Here is a 23,845-nt window from a genome sequence, read left to right as displayed (position 1 = left end):
CAATATGTCCCCTTTCTGGGAAGGGGAGACATAATGATAAGAAATGAATTCTTTTTTAATGGCGGTATCATAGGGAAAATTGGATGGAAAGCTACGTGCATTGATGAAGTTTTCCATCTAATTTTCCCTATGATACCACCATCAAGAAAAGAAATATAAGATTCATTTCTAAAGTCAAAAGTGTTTTGAAGATATATCCCACTTTGGCACAAGTTTTTGCACACCACACAAAGGCTATAGAAGTGATTTTTAAAACCTTCCAATCATATAGTAGGTACTTTATTTAGACATGTTAATTGACAAAATATAAATGTAAATACATCACAAACAGATCACAAGGGGGATAAATACGATAAAAGTGTATATTAATAAGAAGCTGTTCATCAACAACAAAATATACAGTAATTAGTGTACAACTTATATTAATCTCTAAAGGAATCAAATTATCAACATTATTATACACCTTCATAAGGTTTCATTACTCTGAATTTGAAATATATTAAAAAAATTCCTGTTTTTCATCCAACTTGCAGATATACAAACTGATGTTAACACCACATGCATCCCACATGTATAAAATAATGCAAGTACCATACCCTAAATATTAAGTTTACGTGATTTTAAAATGTAAATGTGATTTTTTTTGTTGAAAAATATAACATTAAGTGCCTTTGGCTTACACCTACACCATACGATAGCAAATCCCACATGTTGTTATAAATAAATGGAAAGTACATGATCTGGTTCATACTATTGGCTTGTTTTCTGATATTCACACTTTTGAAAAATTTGCTGTACTATGTATGATAAGGGTTCTACTTGACCACAAAAATTGACAGTCGTGCTTTTGCTTCATACATTGGTAACTATTCCAAATTTGACCAAAATGGCCCAATTCAGAAATGCAACATAAAGTGATATTTTTTATAGTCAATATTCACACATTGGATACGTTTCAGTTTTCCTTTCAGAAAGCATCAAGCATAGGTAAAAAAAAAAAAAAAAACCTCCATGTTCATGCCATAAATTTTCAAGTGATAGAGAAATTTTGTTTGTTGAAAACTGCACTTCATGAAAAATCTTTACACAAGTTAGTTTTAACCTATAGGACTATGTATGGTATATGGTCCTGCTTTGGGCTCCTAAAATTACTTTTTTCTTAAAGCAAAGCTTAAAGCTTCATTTCAGTGAAGAGTGCATGGCTTTCTGATACATGTAAAGCATAAAGTCATAATGTTGATTATGTTTTGAGCTATAATTTCAATGAAAAAAATCTTTTGCTTAAAAATGTATTCTGGAGTTGATTCTGCTATATTTATCATGAAAAATCTAAACCATTTATTGCATTTCATCAGGACAGATTTAAAACTGTTGCAGAGATATTATGATTGAAACTTCAACATTAACTTTTACTACATAACCCTACATAATTTAGTACATAAACCTCTGCAAGAGGAAAACAGAAATCTTCAGAGTCATTGTCAATCTACAGCTGGTGATGTCTTGTGAGTGAACAATTCATGAATGGGACATAAAACAAATAAAAAACCCTTAATAATTGGATTAAAATATTTTAGAGAAGTGGTTGTTCTAGATAATTACATTGTAAGATAATATCTCATTTATAGCACTACACTGTGTGTTATTTATAGAAAAATGCCAGTGATCTAAGACATTACATCATAAATGTACCACTTTTCATTAATCAGTCCTTTCTGCAAACTACATGTGCATCTCTCAACTGCATACTGTACGTATATCTCAAACACAGGTCCAATTGCTAACCCGACTATAAAATCTTCAGCTTATCAAATGCCATGTTGGCTATACTGAAAGTCAGATTGCTCCAAAATGTAATATTTACACTTCTGCGGGACCACAAAAGGTCCACTTGTACCAAGTATGGTAACCAGGAACGGTAGCCATTCTGGAGAAGAAATTCACTGTCTTTATCAATCATATGTCACAGCAGTCATACTAATCTTAAAATTACATAGAAACAATAATTTCATAGGCTACAAGGAACATTTGTAAGAGTGACTGGTGATACAACTGTACGGAATATTTAAGTGTAATACCTGATAGACACCAAAGACAAATAACAATAAACAGTAAAATGTTGCATTCTGATTTAAATCATGAAAAATAGTATGAAACTGATCAGAAGAATTGAAAATAAAGAATTATTTGAAATCTCTAGAAATTCACCTGAATTTTTACTAGGGTTTTTTTTTTTGTTGGTGCGTGTACAAGATTAGGCCCTTATCATATATAGCAAAATTGCAAACTTATATCACTTTTGACAACAGGTACTAATTTGAGGCAAATCATATGAAATTGTAATGGATGTGATAGAACAAAAAAAATGTAATAAATTCTTCAAATTTGTTTCTTTTTATGAAGATTTAAGGAAATTTTAAAGCCATAATAGTTAAACTGGACATTTCCATCATAGTTAATTCAGCACAGAATCCATGAAGTTTATTTCCAAGAATAGTTAGACATTCCAGACAAATTCCAAATAATCCAAAAGAAAAGATTACAAATTACAGCTATAGCAAGCAACAACAGCCTCCAAATCGTATTACATTTCAATAATTCACTCCGAGGTGACTAAACATTCAATAAATATGTGAAGCACCCGCCTACACGTATATCCCTCACTACAGGGAGTACAGGTATACTAATCATATTTCTTACCACTCCATGTTACATGAGATTACTATAGACAATACTATGTATAAGCTATTTAATCAACATATTGTTAAATTGCTAATTAAAGACAAACAAATTATACTGCCAAATAAACAACCAGATGTTTGATGGTTTAGCATCATAACGTCAATATTAACCTTGAAGGATTATATCTAATATTAGATGATATGATTAAACCATGTATGGCTACCAGTTTGCAAATCTACAAACTGATGAGCATGAATCAATCTTTGTCTATTAATTGTCATCCATAATTTAGGTCATCCATACTTCTGGGGCCTTTGCCATTATTCATCTATGACTTATGTGGCAGCTGAACTGCAAAGCAACATGTGTAAACATTTTCGTACTAAATTCCGTAAATATTGCTTTGAAACAGAGTAAATGTAATGGAATAGATAATTCACTAGCTCTTCATATATTCCTGGTTTCTTTCCTACCACAAAGAACATGAAAACACAAGAGTTTTTGTTTTACTGTTACTACACAGGAGCACAAATTTTACCCAGAGACACAGAGTGTCGCGGTCTAATGAATCTCAAAGTCACATTAAATGTTTTCAATTTCAACAGATATAGTTAGGACAGTTAACACGTTTTTATTAACCACCCCAAGTTACTTCATTTCATAATTCTAACAATGTAGGTGTCTGTAATCTGTAATACATGTATTCATATTTCCATTTGATGTTGAAAGGACTTTTTACTAAGAAATTTAATACAACAATGGTTGTATGTACATGTAAATATGACTGGATTTAAAATTCACTCGCATTTGTGCATTAGTGGGTTAGAAATTTTGACCAGTATACCGATCTCCAACATACTCACATGCTGGTAGGGAATTTGTTTGCTCATATAGTTTGATATTACATGTACAAACACTAGTTATTCAACAAATACTGGGACATTTCAGTTACACTCATTTGCATGTATAAAAGGAAGTTTTCTTCATATTTCTAACAATACTTAATCATTAATGTGATAAAACTTCCATAAAGAGTTAGTATCAAATTTTCCTCCTGGCTGGCTTTCTGTACAACCATGTATGTATTTAAAACTTTTAAAGAACATAAATATCAAATTATCACAGTTAATTAAACTCGTACAACAAAACCTTTAAAACTCTTACAAGCTTTCCACAATGATAAAAATTATTCTTAGCAAAAATAAAACAGGTTCAATTAGTAAGCAGCAAACCCAATCCTTTATACTCCATATGAACCAGGCTTGCCTTGGACAGGATTTATTGTGTAATGAAATAAATTTTGAACTCTATCCATTTGATTTCAATAAATGTGTAATGAACAAAATTCTCATCTGTCATTGTTTGATAATGAGGTATACAATGGCTAATGCTTCAATGTTAATCATGTTCATTGGAGGTTTAATAAGTATGCGTGTTAATTATACATACAGTGTTTCTAAAATTGTCTTCCCATGTACTGTAGAATCCTGTAAATTTATTGTAGAATTTGAAGATAATAGACCCTATCCCATTAATACAAAACAAAATGCCTCAATGTACATGAAATTACATCTCAACACAAGAGGCCTATTAATTTCATTGCTCACCTGAACAATTGCATTTTCCCCAAATAAAACACCCCTCCCTCCCTGACCTTAGGGATTTTTTATCTGAACAATTTTTGAATCTTAACAACATGCTTCCATATTGATTTGACACATTGTACCCCATTGGTTCTTGAGAAGAAGGTTTTCAAAGAATATATTCCTATTAGGCCATCCTTAAAAAAATGTTTGTTTGGAATTGTCGCATGGGGGTTTGGGACCCAGGAGGGAGGGGGGGAGGGAGGGAATTTATTATTTTTTTTATTGAAGTTGAATTCAAAATCAATATAGAAAACAGTATTAACAGATTTATTTTTCAGATATTTTTTCGGTTTAATTCGGAACCAATCAATACGGGGAAAAAAGGTGAAAACTAAAATGATTTCAAAATCCTCAAAACTCTGACAAAACTGTCACAGTTCCTATCAATAATTTCATCAGTCTATTTTCAAGGATTTCTCTTTGAAAATCTCTAGCCCTTTGACAAGACAATCAGCACAGGCTAGGAGAACCCACATAATTTCTTTAATAAATTTTGGTCCTTTGGAACTGCATGGTATTAGCTGATGCACAGTAAAAGCATAAATATTTCCTTATGCACTTAGCTGCGTCAGCATAGTATGCAAACTCCATGTGGATTAAGCAATTCACATATGTAAGATCCACGTAACTCTGGTCGATATTGCCCGTGTCATCTGACAGTGGTACATCGGAGTTTTCAATTCGCTCTCGATCTCTTTTAAAATATTGTGAAGACTAAAACTGTAAGTTATATTGCTGATTTTCACCTCATATATAGAAACAGAGAAGGGAATATTTGGCTCAATAGCAGGACGCTTTACACTTCACGCTGACAATAGCGGGACACTTTACGCTGACAATTTGGCAGCCTCTGTTTGTCAACAACAATACAGATTGCAAGAAAAAAGCATTTTACTGATCCGACTGATTATATAAAAGTGGATGTCAAACCCAATGTTTAAAAGATAAGTATTTCGTCGATCGAACAAAATTATAAACTTTTTATTTTACCGATGGAACCAAAAAACAAAAAAAAAACAAAAAAAAATTTTATCGACAAAAATTTTTTTAATGACCGGGCGGCAATTCCAAACGAACTATAATTTTATTTTGGCCTTACCATTTGACCATCTCTTGTGGCCCCACCCTTAATCCTGGGTTTCACTGGGTAAATTTTTTTTTAATATATACCAATTATGCTTGCATATTAACCCTTATGGCTCTTAAAGAATTCCCTATATATTTGAAACATATCAAACATTGAAACCCTCTTTCTGCCCTGTCCTGGCCCTTTTAAGTGTGAACAAACTGCACAACATGAAAATGCTTACATTTTCCTTCAATATATTGTAGCCTCTTGAAAATTATTTTCTTATTTCAACCTAATATGTAAAACTTCAAAAGTCCTCTAGTGGCCCAACCCGAAGTTCAGGGTGTCACGGCTCTATACACTACACGAGGACACGAATCGTGCCCTTGTGATTGTTCTGCAAAACTCTGACCTATACTTCTTCTGAATACCCTATAACAATTATCCTATGTATACCTTTAAAAAAAAACTTTGAACCTGTTTTGGTACTACCCTGATGGGTTATGATTTGAACAAATTTGAATCTATATTATATAAATTATATAAGTTTCAACTTTTCTAGTTTATTCTTCAGAATGATTTTTTTTTTAATTCCGTAATCATCACCCTATCAAATATCCCATGATCCCTCATTAAAAAAAAACTTGAATCCCCTTCATCAGAGAATGCTTTGTGGAAGTTTAACTGAAATTGGCATTGTGGTACTTGAGAAGATTAAGATGTGAAAAATGTATGCCAAATAGACAGATGCCAAACAAATCTTGATCAGGTGAACTAGATCTGGGCCATACAAGATAACCCAAACTTTAAATTATTCCTCACTACTTCTTATTTCAGCAATGCTAATATAAAAATTGTAATACAAAGCCACTTATTAGTGCAAATTACCTCTACGCAAGTGTATATTTCCATAAAATAGATTGACTATTGCATCATGCTTAAAAATAGAACACATGTTTTCAAAAAAATAATTCTATAAATGTAGCGGTAAGAGGTAGGAAGACTAGACATAAGGCAATTCTACAGATATTTTCAGGATTGATAGGGGCTGGGAAATGTAGATTTAACTCAATGTAAACATATGCATATAGGCAGACCATGACCAAAGCATTATTATATTTATTTTGATATATACATTAGAAAACAAGTGTATTTGTATCATTAATCTAATTTAGTGAAAATAAATAAAACAACAATAGTTAGCACCTTTTAAAGACGAGGGAAAAAAAAAAAGAACACATTACAAAGTTTCTTTAAGTGCAATACTGCAAAGACAGTGTCTGTCAATGACTGTGATATTACAGAAAAGACCGTGATATTACAGAAAAAATGCATGGAAACACTTCAAAATAAATGCAGAAATAAAAATGCACAGCAATGAGGCAAAACTCTCAAAAATAAACTATATTAGATGTCATTAGATTAATATTGTTTAATAAATCAAACCAAAAACAGATATTTTTTTCAAAAATTCAAATTCAATACTAAAGTCTATCAAAAAAATAAAACCCCAAAACTAAGGATCCATGTCTTCTCTGCAATCAATACAGCACAAATTAAACTTATTTTGACAATTTTTTTCTACTTGCAAATACGTTAAGTCTACAACCCAGGATACTTTTTAGTACCAACCAGTATATCAAGAAAAATAATTAAAACTAAATATTTAGCACTTATTCAGCTATCACTTAAAATCAACTATTTTGTGAAGAATTGTTATTTTCCATGCAATTTCATACCATTTTTTTTCATATAAGGAAATTCACACAAGGTAGTACTCAAATTCAACAAAATACATAATTTTCGTAACACACCCTTTCCATCTGAACAGAAATTAAGCCACATGACTTATCTTTTTTTAAACAATGTATAAGAACTTGGCCCATTTTTAAAGAAATACCAAAAGTCACATCCCTAACTATAAATCCTTCACCAGCCCACTTCCACCTCCCTGTTATCTTTCATTCATGTGCAATGCGTCCTTTACTTCCAGCTTCTATGTCCACTCGACAGATGGGACACTTCTTATTGGTTGTCAGCCACTGATCCACACACTGGATGTGAAATAAATGCATACAAGGGAGTCGTCTGCAAGACAGAGATGCAAAAATTACTAATAAATCACATATGTATTCAATTTGGAATCGATTTATTGTTTAACAAAGATATTTTGGTAGGTGTGGGAGTCTTGGAGGTTTCCTAAACATAAAATAAACATAACTGCCAACTCTCTCAAAACCATGGTAATTTCTGACTGTAAGCTCTTATCCATTCCTCAGTATAAAGAGTAAAACATGACAAAATAGAAATGGGATGTCAGTGGTCCATTGCTTATTTGAGTGTGGATGTCAGTGAACAATTGCTATTTACCTGACGTCTTCTTCCATCTCAAACTCACTCAGACAAATTGTACACTTCTCAAGCTGGTCATCATCCCCATCCTTCTTCATCTACAAGGTCATTACAGTGTTTACTTTGACATGCTATTATCAATTTTTGGCCTTTTAATTGTCTTGGGATTTTTCACATCTCTTTATCGTTTTAAATTTTTTCTTCCATATTTTACAGATACCAGAAACTTTACCAATATATATTGGCTATCTGTAATTTGTATTATGACTAAGCATATTGTGTCCAATTTTTCTTCATTTTCATAAACTTCTGAAATACCTCAATTCTATGCTTTAATTCGATAAGTTCAGTCAAGCAGCATCAGAATAAGATAGTATTTTTGCAGTCTGTCATAGTTACACTGAGTGCTTTTGTATGAGACTGACCTTTTTGTACTTGTAGGGTAATGTATTCATTTCAATGATGTCCTGGGTTGCCCCTCTATTGACATTACCGAGCCTCTCTTCCAAACTCAGCAGTTCCTGTAATACCAGAAAGTTAATGCCATCATTAGCAGTATTAAACATCTGAGAGAAACTTCTGTATGTAATATAAGAAATATCATAACCCACATAATGTGCAATAATCACTCAAGATCAAATTCCAAACCAAGTCTGAACACAGAAAATCCTTCAAATTTGTATTAAATTTTGTACTTTCTAGTAAAGGATACATATTGACTAATTCGTAAAAATTGTTGTCTCCAGTGGACCTTCCTTATATAGATACAGCAGTTAGTAACTAACAAGAGACTCATAGGCTCACACACCACAGTCACTGGAGTGCCACACAAAATGCAAGCGTTCACCTCATAATTAACCTTTTATTTGTGCCTAGTATGAACTTTAACGTCCCTCCACAAATTACTTTTGTTTCCTTACTTTTCTTTTATCCAGTGATCTTGAATTCTGCCATATTTATCACACATTTACCCCTTTATCCAGTGGATATCACACATATGATAAATTATTCGTATCCCAAAGTAGGCGTTCCTACGCCGCGTGACGTAATGTGCATACTAGGAACTACATCAGGGTGACAGAATTACCAAACAATGAATGGAATTGCCACAGGTGTTGTTAAATTCTTCAAAATTTGAAAACAATGAATGTGAAATGGATCTAGGGAAGAGACTTGTCATTTTCATTATCACATTAACAGCTCACTCAGCGTTGCATACAACCCATCATGCTTTGTACCAATTGTAAAATATTCTCAATGATGGAAACAAAACTAAATTGAAAGAAAAAAACCCACATTAGGTGACATGAACTGATATCGTTTTTCTTAAAACTCAAAATGAAAATCGTTTTATTGAACCTTGTCATAACTAATCATGTCTTACTGTGTAAATCTTTCTGAATGTTAGAAAACCTGATAGTTCACATTAGGAAACAAACACACCAAAATCTTCTTTCACATATTTACCCCTTTATCTAGTGGATATCAACTTTTCAACTTCAAGCACCAAATGAACCCGGGATACGTCACATTCAACTACACACAAAATGATTCCCTCACAAATACAGGCGTAACAAACACTAGCACGTCTAACAATGAAAGCTCCACGAGTCACAGGAAACATAAACATTCTCTGAATGACAATTTATAAGGTGGAAAATTCATTGTCAACATTCACACATCCAAATTTATCCAAAGAAAGACTGCGTGTCATCAATGACACAGATTCGGATGACTGACATCTTCATGAATAATCACACAACTTCAAAGTAAAACGTTCAAAAATGTAATTTTTTTCTCATCTAAAAATGATCTTTAATGAATTATACATTGTGACAGTCAATATTCATTTTTATTTATATTTCCCAACAAACTATTTGTAGCGGCGTAATGTTAAATGTTATGAATTGAGGTAAATAAATGTTCAGTATTAAAGAATGATTATATAAAGGTATAAAACATGTATTTGAAATAAGGTATGAAAATCATGACCATCTCAGTCAATTGGAAATGGGATAGGCTGGCTACTTATTGACTCGCCCTTGTAGGAAGAATTGTTTTAGCAAACTAAAACTAATATTTCCCCTTCCATTTTCCATATTTTTTTTAATAACCATTTCTTAGGGGTCATCTTTAAAGTGGAAAAATTACAGTACATAACAGTCACTTATATGTATATGTGCTCCCACCAAGGAACAGTGTTGTGAACATAAGATAGTAAATTAAACTTATCAACATACCAAATATCAAAGGCCTAGGTCAAAAGACAAAAAAGTTATAGTCCGGACAATAACAACAAGAGGTACTGTGAGCAATGCTCACTAAGAATACTCCCCGCTTACCCCAATCTCCAAAAGGGTGTTGGTAATAGGTATAAACTACCTCTTTTCTGAGTGTAAAAAACAAATGGCATGACAAACCGAGACATATTGCTACTTCGATGTCCAGTGCGCATGACCTTTGAACCCCAAAATCAATAGGGAACATCTTCATCCCATGGGTAGTCCATATGTATGATATGGTGACTGTAGGTGGAAAGGATAACACTTTAGAGCCCTGAAACCATATTGCTACTTCAATGTCCAGTGCGCTTGACCTTTGGACCCCAAAATCAATAGGGAACATCTTCATCCCATGGGTAGTCCATATACATGATATGGTGACTGTAGGTGGAAAGAATAACGCTTTAGAGCCCGGAAACCATATTGCTACTTCGATGTCCAGTGTGTTTGACCTTTGACCTTTTGACCCCAAAATCGATAGGGAACATCTTCATCCCATGGGTAGTCCATATGTATGATATGGTGAAGGTAGGTGGAAAGGATAATGCTTTAGAGCCCGAAAACCATTGCGTCTACAGACGGACGGACAGACAGACGGACAACCCGATTCCAGTATACCCCCCCCCACACACACACACACACAACTTGTTGCGGGGGGGGGGGGGGTATAAAAATGTCCCAAAAATGTATCATTTGACCTTCACATAAAAGGTCAAGGTCAAAGGTCATCAAAAGAGTACACAAAACACTGTCTTATCATGTTATACCCACATACCAAATATCAAAGGCCTAGCTATGTCAAAAGCCAAAAAAGTTATGGTCTGGACAAACTTTGTATGAAAAGTGGAAGAAGAATTCACTCTAAACCAATAATAAGTACAATATGAGGGCTCTTCGATATGTAATGTGTATTGTACAATATCTCAAAAGCATTCGACTCAAATAGTGAAATGAACAGTACATCCCTTCAAAGTATTCTCCGCGGTTTGAAATACGTAATTTCAATCTCTGAGTCCATTTCTGAAATGCGTCACATACGCTGATTTAGGTAGACCTCTGAGGCACTGACTGATGGCTGAGCTAAGGGCTTGTCGGGACTTGTAACAACGACCAGAGAAGAACTTTTTGAGTTTTGGAAAAAGGAAAAAGTTGCAAGGGGTTAGATCTGGAGAGTATGGTGGGTGTGGCAAGACGGTAACCTTCTCCGACTTCAAAAATTGCTTCACAAGCTCAGATGTATGTGATGGAGCATTATTATAAAGTAGACGAACATGCCTAAATCCTGACACAGGGCGTCGTTTATGATAATATTTCTTGAGCTTTTTTAGTATAACATCTCGGTAATACTGACCTGTAACACTTTTGCCCTTCGGCACCAAAAATTTGTACAGCTATAACATCACATGAGAAGAATATGCAATAAAGAACCTTCTTTGTGCTTATGGTTCTTTTGGCAATTACATGCCTTCTACCGTGTTTAGTTAGCCATATTTTGTTTCCAATTTTTCTTACTGGTACGAAATAGTGAACCCATGTTTCGTCACCAGTAACAATGTTTGCAAATTGTCTTTGATTGAATTTGGGAAACATTTTGAGCAATTGCTTAGTGGTTTGTACTCGTACCCATTATTGGTCATCTGTCAAGATAGGCAGTATCCATCTGGCAGAAATCTTTCATAATTTCAAAATACGCTTCAAAATGAAATGCATCCGCGATAGCGATATGCCAACAGCTTTGGCAATATCACGAAGCGTGTATCTGCCATCACTTTCAATTATTTCCCTGACTTTTGAGACATTTGCTTTGCCTGTTACAGTCACAGGTCGGTCAGATTTTGCTGCATCTTTGACAGACTCTGTGCCAGGCAGAAATTTCTTTCTTTACCTACGAACTGTCTCATAAGATACCTTATCAGACCCATAAACTTCCCCCATTCAGTAAAATCTGCATTACCGAATGAACGAGTTTTGTGCGAACTTTATATAAGCTCTAATTTCTTCAATATTCTCAACCCGTTTCCCAACCATTTATACAACAGTGGTCAACGACTGGCTCTATTGAAATGACACTAAGTTTAAAATTATGTGGAGATGAAGACTCGTGTTAATGCCGTTGGAAAGGTATTGAATAGAGCTATTCAAGAGTATCATCATTCACAAAATCGTGCAAAATGTTATCGTGCTGTGGCACAATACACATAACATATCGAACAGCCCTCGTATAAGAATATTCCGAATAAATTGTTCACTGTTCACTTTGTGCTTGCATTTGTGCTTCGTTTACGTTTTGCCTTCGCTCACCGTTTCAGCATTGTATTCAGCATTCACTCACCATTCAAATGGGAAAGTAGAACATTTCAGGGACTGTAGCATCAAAACCCCAGACCCAGAAGCCATGAAATTCACAATTCTGACAATCAATAAAGAACAAGGTACAACTGTGTACATAAAAAGGCCCAAAAAATTTCTCTGATTTAAATGCGTCTTGAATAAAGCTTGATCTGTGTTTTGAATAAGTTAAATACATTCCAAGTATACTATCTCAACTTAAATCAAAGTTATTTCTAATTATATAGCATTATTACATCATGAATAAGAGTTTTTCCCACCTTTTTTTCAAAAAGAGTTTGATAACTGTTAAATTTGATCCAGATTATTGCTTAGGAAAAAGTGTGCCCATCCATCGAGCAAAATGCAATTAATATATATTGTGTATTAAGAGAAGACGAAAAATGTATTTGAATATGAATTTGCTCGACGTATGGGCTGTATGTTTTCTGAAAGGAAAAACACCCTGAATTTATGAAATTTGTCATTGATTTTAGCATTTTTGTCAATTTTCTGCCAACTTCACGCTCCTGTCATACAACACAAAGCAATTTCGGATCAAATTAAACGTACTTTTGATTTGTTTATATATTCCTTATTTGAATGCCAGATTTTGGGACCCCTGCAGAAAGCATCTATTTTCTGGGCCAGATGACAGTAGAAACTGTACCTACTTCTTTGTACAACCTAAAGCTGAAAGTTTCAGATTGCAATTTTTCAATGTTTAAGGAAGAATGCTACACCAGAGAAATTTAATATGGATGAAAAGTGGAGGGTATGTACAACATTTTTAAAATCAAAGACTTTAAATTCATATTTAATTTATTTAGTCATAAAATGCAGTTTTAGTAGAAAGCAATCTGATTAAAATTTCAAACCCCTGTTGATATCGAACCCAAGATCTACAGTTTAGCAGTTAATCAGTTAGGCAATGAAATGAAAAGACAAATATTGCTGATATTTATATTTTCATTCATGTTTTAAAAGGAAGCCAGCCATTAAGACAATGTAGAGTAACTCCTTAATATATGTACTGAATATAATGACATCCCAAATTTTGTGATTTTGATTTCTGACTTGTTGAACAAGAAACAGAATCTTATCGCCAACCTTATTATGTAGGTTATCTCACATGTAACTGTGTGCTTACCTCATTTATAGGATTGTATGTGAGACATGCTTACCTCATTTATAGGACTGTGTGTGAGATATGTTTATCTCATTTATAGGACTGTGTGAGACATGTTTACCTCATTTATAGGACTGTGTGTGACTTCATTTATAGGACTGTGTGTGACATGTTTACCTCATTTATAGGACTGTGTGAGAGACATGTTTACCTCATTTATAGGACTGTGAGAGACATGTTTACCTCATTTATAGGACTGTGTGTGACATGCTTACCTCATTTATAGGACTGTGTGAGAGACATGTTTACCTCATTTATAGGACTGTGTGAGACATGCTTACCTCATTTATAGGACTGTGTGAGGCATGCTTACCTCATTTATAGGACTGTGTGAGAGACATGTTTACCTCATTTATAGGACTGTGTGAGAGACATGTTTACCTCATTTATAGGACTGTGTGAGAGACATGTTTACCTCATTTATAGGACTGTGAGAGACATGTTTACCTCATTTATAGGACTGTGTGTGACATGCTTACCTCATTTATAGGACTGTGTGAGAGACATGTTTACCTCATTTATAGGACTGTGTGAGAGACATGTTTACCTCATTTATAGGACTGTGTGTGACATGCTTACCTCATTTATAGGACTGTGTGAGAGACATGTTTACCTCATTTATAGGACTGTGTGAGACATGCTTACCTCATTTATAGGACTGTGTGAGACATGCTTACCTCATTTATAGGACTGTGTGAGACATGCTTACCTCATTTATAGGACTGTGTGAGAGACATGTTTACCTCATTTATAGGACTGTGTGAGAGACATGTTTACCTCATTTATAGGACTGTGTGAGAGACATGTTTACCTCATTTATAGGACTGTGAGAGACATGTTTACCTCATTTATAGGACTGTGTGTGACATGCTTACCTCATTTATAGGACTGTGTGAGACATGCTTACCTCATTTATAGGACTGTGTGAGACATGCTTACCTCATTTATAGGACTGTGTGAGACATGTTTACCTCATTTATAGGACTGTGTGTGACATGTTTACCTCATTTATAGGACTGTGTGAGAGACATGTTTACCTCATTTATAGGACTGTGTGTGACATGCTTACCTCATTTATAGGACTGTGTGAGAGACATGTTTACCTCATTTATAGGACTGTGAGAGACATGTTTACCTCATTTATAGGACTGTGTGTGACATGCTTACCTCATTTATAGGACTGTGTGAGAGACATGCTTACCTCATTTATAGGACTGTGTGAGACATGCTTACCTCATTTATAGGACTGTGTGAGACATGCTTACCTCATTTATAGGACTGTGTGAGACATGCTTACCTCATTTATAGGACTGTGTGAGACATGTTTACCTCATTTATAGGACTGTGTGTGACATGTTTACCTCATTTATAGGACTGTGTGAGAGACATGTTTACCTCATTTATAGGACTGTGTGAGAGACATGTTTACCTCATTTATAGGACTGTGAGAGACATGTTTACCTCATTTATAGGACTGTGTGTGACATGCTTACCTCATTTATAGGACTGTGTGAGACATGCTTACCTCATTTATAGGACTGTGTGAGACATGCTTACCTCATTTATAGGACTGTGTGAGACATGCTTACCTCATTTATAGGACTGTGTGAGACATGCTTACCTCATTTATAGGACTGTGTGTGAGACATGTTTACCTCATTTATAGGACTGTGTGAGACATGTTTACCTCATTTATAGGACTGTGTGAGACATGTTTACCTCATTTATAGGACTGTGTGAGATATGCTTATCTCATTTATAGGACTGTGTGAGACATGTTTACCTCATTTATAGGACTGTGTGAGATATGCTTATCTCATTTATAGGACTGTGTGAGACATGTTTACCTCATTTATAGGACTGTGTGTGAGACATGCTTACCTCATTTATAGGACTGTGTGAGACATGCTTATCTCATTTATAAGACTGTGTGTGAGATATGCTTATCTCATTTATAGGACTGTGTGAGACTAATAGAATCCTTCATTAGTACGAGTGTGGGATAGGGAAATTCCACCGAGGGGACAAGATTCGCAGTCTAGGACGAGGCTTTGCCGAGTCCTAGACAGCGAATCTTGTTCCAGAGGTGGAATTTCCCTATCCCACACGAGTAAATAATGAAGGATTATTTTTCTCACATTTTACCTACAGTTTAGTGCATAAATTTAGGAGCTTTGAGAAAATTCTAAATTATCAAAATCCTCATTTGAACTTCGATGCAAAAACTAATTAGATAGGCAGAAAGAGCATACCCGAAAATGGTTTACACTGTAAGTGTAAACTAAAACACCCAAGGTTGTCCACCAGAAAGCTATACATGTACTACATTAAAATTTAAAGATAACAATGCAAAATATTTTTACTTCACCGTGTAACGTAAATATTCACCATGCAACGTAAATCATAGAAAATATATGACGTCACAATCAAATGACGTTGCAGCAGTGTGAGACAGAAAATTCTCACATGGCTGTCTTACATGGGTTAAGTCGATCTCACACTGGTGATAATGTGAGAAAGAAAATTTTCACATGGCTGTCTTACATGGGTTAAGTCGATCTCACACTGGTGATAATGTGAGAAATGCTTACCTCATTTATAGGACTGTGTGTGACATGCTTACCTCATTTATAGGACTGTGTGGGACATGTTTACCTCATTTATAGGACTGTGTGAGACATGTTTACCTCATTTATAGGATTGTATGTGAGACATGCTTATCTCATTTATAGGACTGTGTGAGACATGCTTACCTCATTTATAGGATTGTATGTGAGACATGCTTATCTCATTTATAGGACTGTGTGAGACATGCTTATCTCATTTATAGGACTGTGTGTGAGACATGTTTACCTCATTTATAGGACTGTGTGGGAGACATGCTTATCTCATTTATAGGACTGTGTGAGACATGCTTACCTCATTTATAGGACTGTGTGAGACATGTTTACCTCATTTATAGGACTGTGTGAGATATGCTTACCTCATTTATAGGACTGTGTGTGAGACATGTCTACCTCATTTATAGGACTGTGTGAGAGACATGTTTACCTCATTTATAGGACTGTGTGAGACATGTTTACCTCATTTATAGGACTGTGTGAGAGACATGCTTATCTCATTTATAAGACTGTGTGGGAGACATGTTTACCTCATTTATAGGACTGTGTGTGAGACATGCTTACCTCATTTATAGGACTGTGTGTGACATGCTTACCTCATTTATAGGACTGTGTGGGAGACATGTTTTCCTCATTTATAGGACTGTGTGAGACATGTTTACCTCATTTATAGGACTGTGTGAGAGACATGCTTACCTCATTTATAGGACTGTGTGAGACATGTTTACCTCATTTATAGGACTGTGTGTGACATGCTTATCTCATTTATAGGACTGTGTGTGACATGTTTACCTCATTTATAGGACTGTGTGAGACATGCTTACCTCATTTATAGGACTGTGTGTGACATGCTTACCTCATTTATAGGACTGTGTGAGACATGCTTACCTCATTTATAGGACTGTGTGAGACATGCTTATCTCATTTATAGGACTGTGTGAGACATGTTTACCTCATTTATAAGACTGTGTGAGACATGCTTATCTCATTTATAGGATTGTATGTGAGACATGCTTACCTCATTTATAGGACTGTGTGTGACATGCTTACCTCATTTATAGGACTGTGTGTGAGACATGTTTACCTCATTTATAGGACTGTGTGAGACATGCTTACCTCATTTATAGGACTGTGTGTGACATGCTTACCTCATTTATAAGACTGTGTGTGAGACATGCTTATCTCATTTATAAGACTGTGTGTGAGACATGTTTACCTCATTTATAAGACTGTGTGTGAGATATGCTTATCTCATTTATAAGACTGTGTGTGAGACATGTTTACCTCATTTATAGGACTGTGTGAGACATGCTTACCTCATTTATAGGACTGTGTGAGACATGCTTACCTCATTTATAGGATTGTGTGTGAGACATGCTTACCTCATTTATAGGACTGTGTGGGAGACATGCTTACCTCATTTATAGGACTGTGTGAGACATGTTTACCTCATTTATAGGACTGTGTGACATGCTTACCTCATTTATAGGACTGTGTGTGAGACATGTTTACCTCATTTATAGGACTGTGTGAGACATGCTTATCTCATTTATAGTACTGTGTGAGACATGTTTACCTCATTTATAGGACTGTGTGAGAGACATGCTTACCTCATTTATAGGACTGTGTGTGAGACATGTTTACCTCATTTATAGGACTGTGTGAGACATGCTTACCTCATTTATAGGATTGTGTGTGAGACATGTTTACCTCATTTATAGGACTGTGTGAGAGACATGCTTACCTCATTTATAGGACTGTGTGTGACATGCTTACCTCATTTATAAGACTGTGTGTGAGACATGCTTATCTCATTTATAAGACTGTGTGTGAGACATGTTTACCTCATTTATAGGACTGTGTGGGAGACATGCTTACCTCATTTATAGGACTGTGTGTGTGACACGTTTACCTTGTGTGTAGGTCTGTGTGTGTGACATGTTTACTTTGTATGTAGGTCTGTGTGTGAGACATGTTTACCTTGTATGTAGGTATGTGTGTGAGACCAATCTATAGTAATTAAAATCAGACTTTTTAGATCCACGCCGTATACTTTGCGTAAGTAGATCTGACATAACCCGATTAGGGGTCATGTTCAGATGAACTTTATGTCAGCCAATCAGCACGTCGGCTTTGAAATCGTCAGTGTTCACAATTCAAGGAAAATGGCTGCGATTGTTTGGTTTGAAAGAAAACATATCGCAGCTAAATGCGGCGTCACAATGCACCGTTTACATCGACTGGCATTATATTCCTTGCGCTATTAAGTAAACCACCTTGAAAACTATTCAAATCATTCCCATCCTTATTCATACATAAATCGGAATTCACAATTGATTTAATTTGGGTGTATTTCATATTGTACATTTTGTTGTTTGTACAAACGGAATAGATTAGGCGTTATTGCGAAAGTTTAAAATTCGTTATGCGAGAATATACAATTTTACAATGTGGAATAAACTTCATGGGAGAGAGATTACAGCAATTTGTTTACGAATTGCCAGGAACCACCTAAATAGCCATCATTGTCTGTATGGCACAATCTGACTGGCTGATAGTTCTCAGGAATATTCCAAGCGAAAGGTCAAGCGGACATGACCCCCTATGGGGTTATGTTAGATCCTATTGTAACAATTGTGAGCATGTTCTAGGATCTGATTTTAATTAGATTGTGTGCGAGACATGTTTACCTTGTATGTAGGTCTGTATGTGAGAAATGCTTAACTCGTATGTAGTTGTGTATGTGAGACATGCTCACCTATTATGTAGGTCTGTGAGACATGCTTACCTCGTATGTAGGTCTGTGAGGCATCATCATGCGACCCATCCTGAGCTGAAGGTTGCGGGGGATGTTATAGTTCAGCTGGTATGTAAATGCTGGAAGAGCATGTGGGTGCATAGGGGTAATCTGATGCTAGAAATAAACAATCATAACTTTAGTCAAAAGTGTTTACATACAATGCTACAAATTGAGATTTCTTGTTAAAACATAATGGCATATAGGTAAATATCAGTAGCTTGAATATAGGTTATTTCTGTTGAAGTTGATCACAGGTCCTGGTTGTATTCCTTATAGTACCTCCTGATATCTCAAATACGATAATATCGAATACCGTGCTTATGTTGAAGTGTCTTCAAGATTTTCCAAGTGAGCTTGAATTTAACAATCATGATTTTAAAAAGTGATAATGCATTTGATAATACATGGCATAATATAAACAAGAAAATAAATAAAACATAAAGATTTTAAAAGTGAACTTTTATTAAACAAGTTTTAAAAACCTGGATAGAGACAAAGACGAACTTTTCTTGTGACTCCAGAGAATTGAGCACCATCTCATTTACAGAAGACCTGTTCTCGCAGTTCTTCATTAACTCTTATCACATTACAACAAGAGGTCCATGGTCCACATTGCTCACCTGAGTCAGCATGGCCCATATTGAAAGATTTTCCCTATATATTCACATGGAAAACTTTGATCCCTATTGTGGATCCAACCTACCCCCAGGGGCCATGATTTTTACAAATTTGAATCTGTACTATGTCAGAAAGCTTTCATGCAAATGTAAACTTTCCTGGCTCAGTGGTTCTTGAGAAGAAGATCTTTAAACATTTTACCTATATATTTGCATGGAAAACTTTGATCCCTTATTGTGGCCCTATCCTACCCCCGGGGGCCATGATTTTAACAAATTTAAATCTGCATTATGTCAGGAAGCTTTTGTGTAAATTTCAGCTCTTCTGGCCCAGTGGTTCTTGAGAAGATTTTTAAATTACCTCACCCTATTTTTGCATTTTTGTGATTATCTCCCCTTTGAAGGGACCATGGCCCTTCATGTGAACAAACTTGAAAGTCCTTTACCCAAGGATGCTTTTTGCCAAGTTTGGTTGAAATTGGCCCAGTGGTTCTGGTGAAGAAGTTGAAAATGTGAAAGTTTACAGACAGACAAACAGACGGACGAGGGGTGATTAGAAAAGCTCACTTGAGCTTTCAGCTCAGGTGAGCTAAAAAGTTGCCAAGTATTGCATTGTTGACAAAGAGTAAATATGTTGGGTTTTTTTTTACTCCAATTCTATTCTCCAAACCTCTGCATGATAAATTAAAGACTAGACATTTTGACATCATAGACAGTTGCTTCTTCAACAAAAATGGAAATATTCACATTTAGTGATCAGTCATCCAAAAAATTACTTTGTTAAACACCACGCACAAGTATTCTGAAGTTGAAATAAAAAATATGCTAGAGTTCCTCCTTAACAATATCTTTGTGGTCTTTGGTGATCAGGTCTTCCAACAATCTGTTGGAATCCCCATGGGCATGAATTATGCTCCTTGTTAGCTGACCTGTTTTTATATTCATATGAAGCAGAATTTATTCAGAAACTTCTACATGAGAAGAAACAAGCATTCTGAGAGTATTGCATGGCAATACATAGTCCCCTACTGGTTGCAAAAATTACTGTACCACAACAATATTCAAAGTTCATTATGTAGGTTATGGTAAAAGGGAAAATTAGGGAACCAGGATAGGAATGGTTGGAAATCAACTACTATTCGAGTAGAGGCTAGACCAGGAAAAAAGACGAAATTTATAATTAGGTTTAGTTCTTTAACTAAGTCAATAAACTGTGACATGTAGGTGATCATGAATAATTTAGCTATATTGTTGTATTACTATGCTAGAAGTTTTAATGAGTGTAGTACTCTTATCTAAAGAGATAAGAAACTTGGATGTAAACTAACAATTCATGCTACTTTTTTTTTTACTCTAAAGACCATAACTTCATAAAAAATCAACAGATCGAGATGAAATTCAAACTGTAACTTGTTATGGCAAAGCGATGTACCAAATATCAAATGAATATCTGAAAGCACAATAAAAAAAAAAGTCCGGAAAACTGATAATCCAGGCTACTTTTCTAAGTCCAAGGGCTATATTTTAGTGAAAAATCAACGGATTGAGACAAAATTCAAACTTGATCTGTAACTTGTTATGGAAAAGCAATGTACCAAATATCAAATGAATATCTGTAAGCACATCGAAAAAAAAGTCCAGAAAACCAAAAATTCATGCTATTTTCCTAAGTTCAAGGGCCATAACTTAGTGAAAAATCATTGGACTGAGACGAAACTCGAACTTGATCTGTAACTCTTTATGGCAAGGCAATGTACTAAATATCAAATGAATATCTGCAAGCACGTCAAAAAAAAGTTCAGAAAATCAATATATGCACCCAGGGGTGCATGAGCCGAGTTGCATGGGATACATTGTAAAGTCAGGAATGATGTGGCATATTTGTAATTGTAAAGAACTAATTTCAGTTTTAAACTTTTTGAGTTACTGTCCCGAAACCATATTTGTCAAGTTTTCAACCTATTTTCGGTCACTGTGACCTTGACCTTTGTTCTCCAAAATCAATAGGGGCCTTGCTTTGCTGGTATCCAACAATATATCCAAGTTTCATTTGATTCAGATTAAAAAAATTTGAGTTATCCTCCGGAAACCAATTTTTTTTTTTTATTTTAAATCTATTTTCGGTCACTGTGACCTTGACCTTTGACCTATTTTCTCCAAAATCAATAGGGGTCTTCCTTACCTGGTACATAACAATATCTTGAAGTATCATTTGATTTGGATTTAAACTTTCTGAGTTATCATCCGGAAACCAAATATTTCCGAAATTTTCATTCTATATTCGGTCACTGTGACCTTGACCTTGGACATGTTTTCTCCAAAATCAATAGGAGTCTTCCTTACCTGGTACCCAACAATATATCAAAGTTTCATTTGATTCGGATTTAAACTTTCTGAGTTGTCATCCGGAAACCAAATTTTTCTGAAATTTTCATTTTATTTTCGGTCACTGTGACCTTGACCTTAGACATTTTTTCTCCAAAATCAATAGGGGTCTTCCTTACCTAGTACCCAACAATATATCAAAGTTTCATTTGATGAGATTGTAAACTTTTCGAGTTATCATCCGGAAACCAATTGTTGATGCCCAACTGCCCGCTTGCCCGCATCACCAAACCAATAGCCGAGTTCAACTTCGTTGCAACTCGGCTAAAAACTAATTCATGCAATATTTCTAAGTCCAAGGGCCAGAACTTAGTGAAAAATCAACGGACCGAGACAAAATTCGAAATTGATCTGTAACTTGTTATGGCAAAGCAATGTACCAAATATCAAATGAAAATCTACAAGAAAATGAAAAAAAAAGTCCGGAAAACTGATTTGCAGGACTGACAGACGGACAATGTGATTACTATAGGGCTTCCTGCATTTTATGCGGGGCCCTAATTAGTTTACAAGCCTTGTTGACAATTTTAGTTTGACCGCCTTTATTAAATGTAGAGTTAGGCTAATAACAGGAAATGGTCAACACTGTAGGGTTTCACTAAAATCAGAAAAATACAAACAGGATAGACATTCTGTAAACTTGATTATTAACATAGGGTTGTTTATTATAAGTAATTCTAAGAAAAGGATAAATAATATCTATTATACAAGGTTTGACTTCCCATTCATATCTAATGTTAAAATATGATTTATTCTATGATTTTATATCAGATCTGAAATAAACCTCAAACAAAAACCTTTGTTGTTCCTTATTTTTGATTATTTTATGCATTTTTATCATTCTAATTTACTGTAAATGATTTTTCCCAATTTGAGGAAAAAGCCACTATTTTTTCTCAATTCAAAAGGAGGGGTGGTAGTTTAAAAAAAAAAAAATCACTGAAGACAGACGAACAGACAAAATTAACTAGAGAAGCTCACTTGGGCTTTCAGCTCAGGTTAGCTTTAAAAAACTTAAAAAGCTTTTTGCATATGGATGTGATGTTTTTTTGTATTCATTGTGACCTTCATCTCCCAACTTGTTATTCAAATAGAATACATTGCTGGACTGAATTTTTTACTTTGAAAGAACTGAGTATTTCGACACCACCATGTTTGAGTTATCAGAGGTAAATATGTGTAAAAGAAAACCAAAACTTCAACAAAACCTGGGTATTCAACACAACTGAGTTTGACACAACAAAGCACAACTATGTAAGAGATATGGAATGTTCTACTTACAATAGGAGCAAAGTCTGAAGGCATCCCTGGAGCAATAGGGAAGTGATGGATCCTGGGAGGGTGGTGATAATGATGAAGATGATGATGTAGATGTTGGTGAGGTTGAGAACCTGGGTTCATCTGGTTTTGACCACTGAAAATAATTACAAATAAGTTACATCAAATCACTGAAAATAATAGGTTATATCAAATCAGCAGGAAATCTGTACCTAAAATTTGCATTTTGTTTTGCTTTTTCCTTTGATATCTCTACAAATTGCAATGTCATTTCCTCATGAATGTTGCAGGTGTAAACAATGCACATAAGAATACAGATAAATATACTATATCTCTTTTAAATGCTAGGAATTTTGACAGAAATCAAAGAATGAAAACAATGTAAACAAGAGGCTCACAGGCTACCTGAGTATCTAGCCCCATGGGGAAAAAATTCCTGTTCTGCATATCTAAGCTAAATCTAACATTCTGCAACAGTATAAAACAAGATGTGTTCTTAAAATTTAAATGCCTCAAAAGTGACTTTACACAATATATGTAACATCAAATGATATGACTAATTTAAGAACCGTCCTAGAGTCAAAACCCTGGGATTT

At 34.9% G+C, this 23,845-nt stretch overlaps 1 protein-coding gene across 1 annotated transcript in view; it reads right to left on the bottom strand.

Annotated features, from left to right (window-relative positions):
- Nucleotides 1-243: 243 nt before the first annotated feature.
- Nucleotides 244-23,845, bottom strand: part of LOC125661157 (E3 ubiquitin-protein ligase arkadia-B-like) — a 72,895-nt gene continuing 49,293 nt past the window's right edge. The window contains exons 12-16 of the mRNA XM_048893038.2: nucleotides 23,253-23,385; nucleotides 18,958-19,083; nucleotides 8,175-8,270; nucleotides 7,768-7,847; nucleotides 244-7,485 (exon numbers count right to left, since the gene is read on the bottom strand). Coding sequence (XP_048748995.2) covers nucleotides 7,359-7,485; nucleotides 7,768-7,847; nucleotides 8,175-8,270; nucleotides 18,958-19,083; nucleotides 23,253-23,385 — 562 coding nt within the window. The 3' untranslated portion in view covers nucleotides 244-7,358. The remainder of the gene's footprint in view (nucleotides 7,486-7,767; nucleotides 7,848-8,174; nucleotides 8,271-18,957; nucleotides 19,084-23,252; nucleotides 23,386-23,845) is intronic.

The sequence above is a fragment of the Ostrea edulis genome, chromosome 8 (genome assembly GCF_947568905.1).
Source record: "Ostrea edulis chromosome 8, xbOstEdul1.1, whole genome shotgun sequence".
Classification (NCBI taxonomy): domain Eukaryota; kingdom Metazoa; phylum Mollusca; class Bivalvia; order Ostreida; family Ostreidae; genus Ostrea; species Ostrea edulis.
This window is presented reverse-complemented; position numbering and strand designations above follow the sequence as displayed.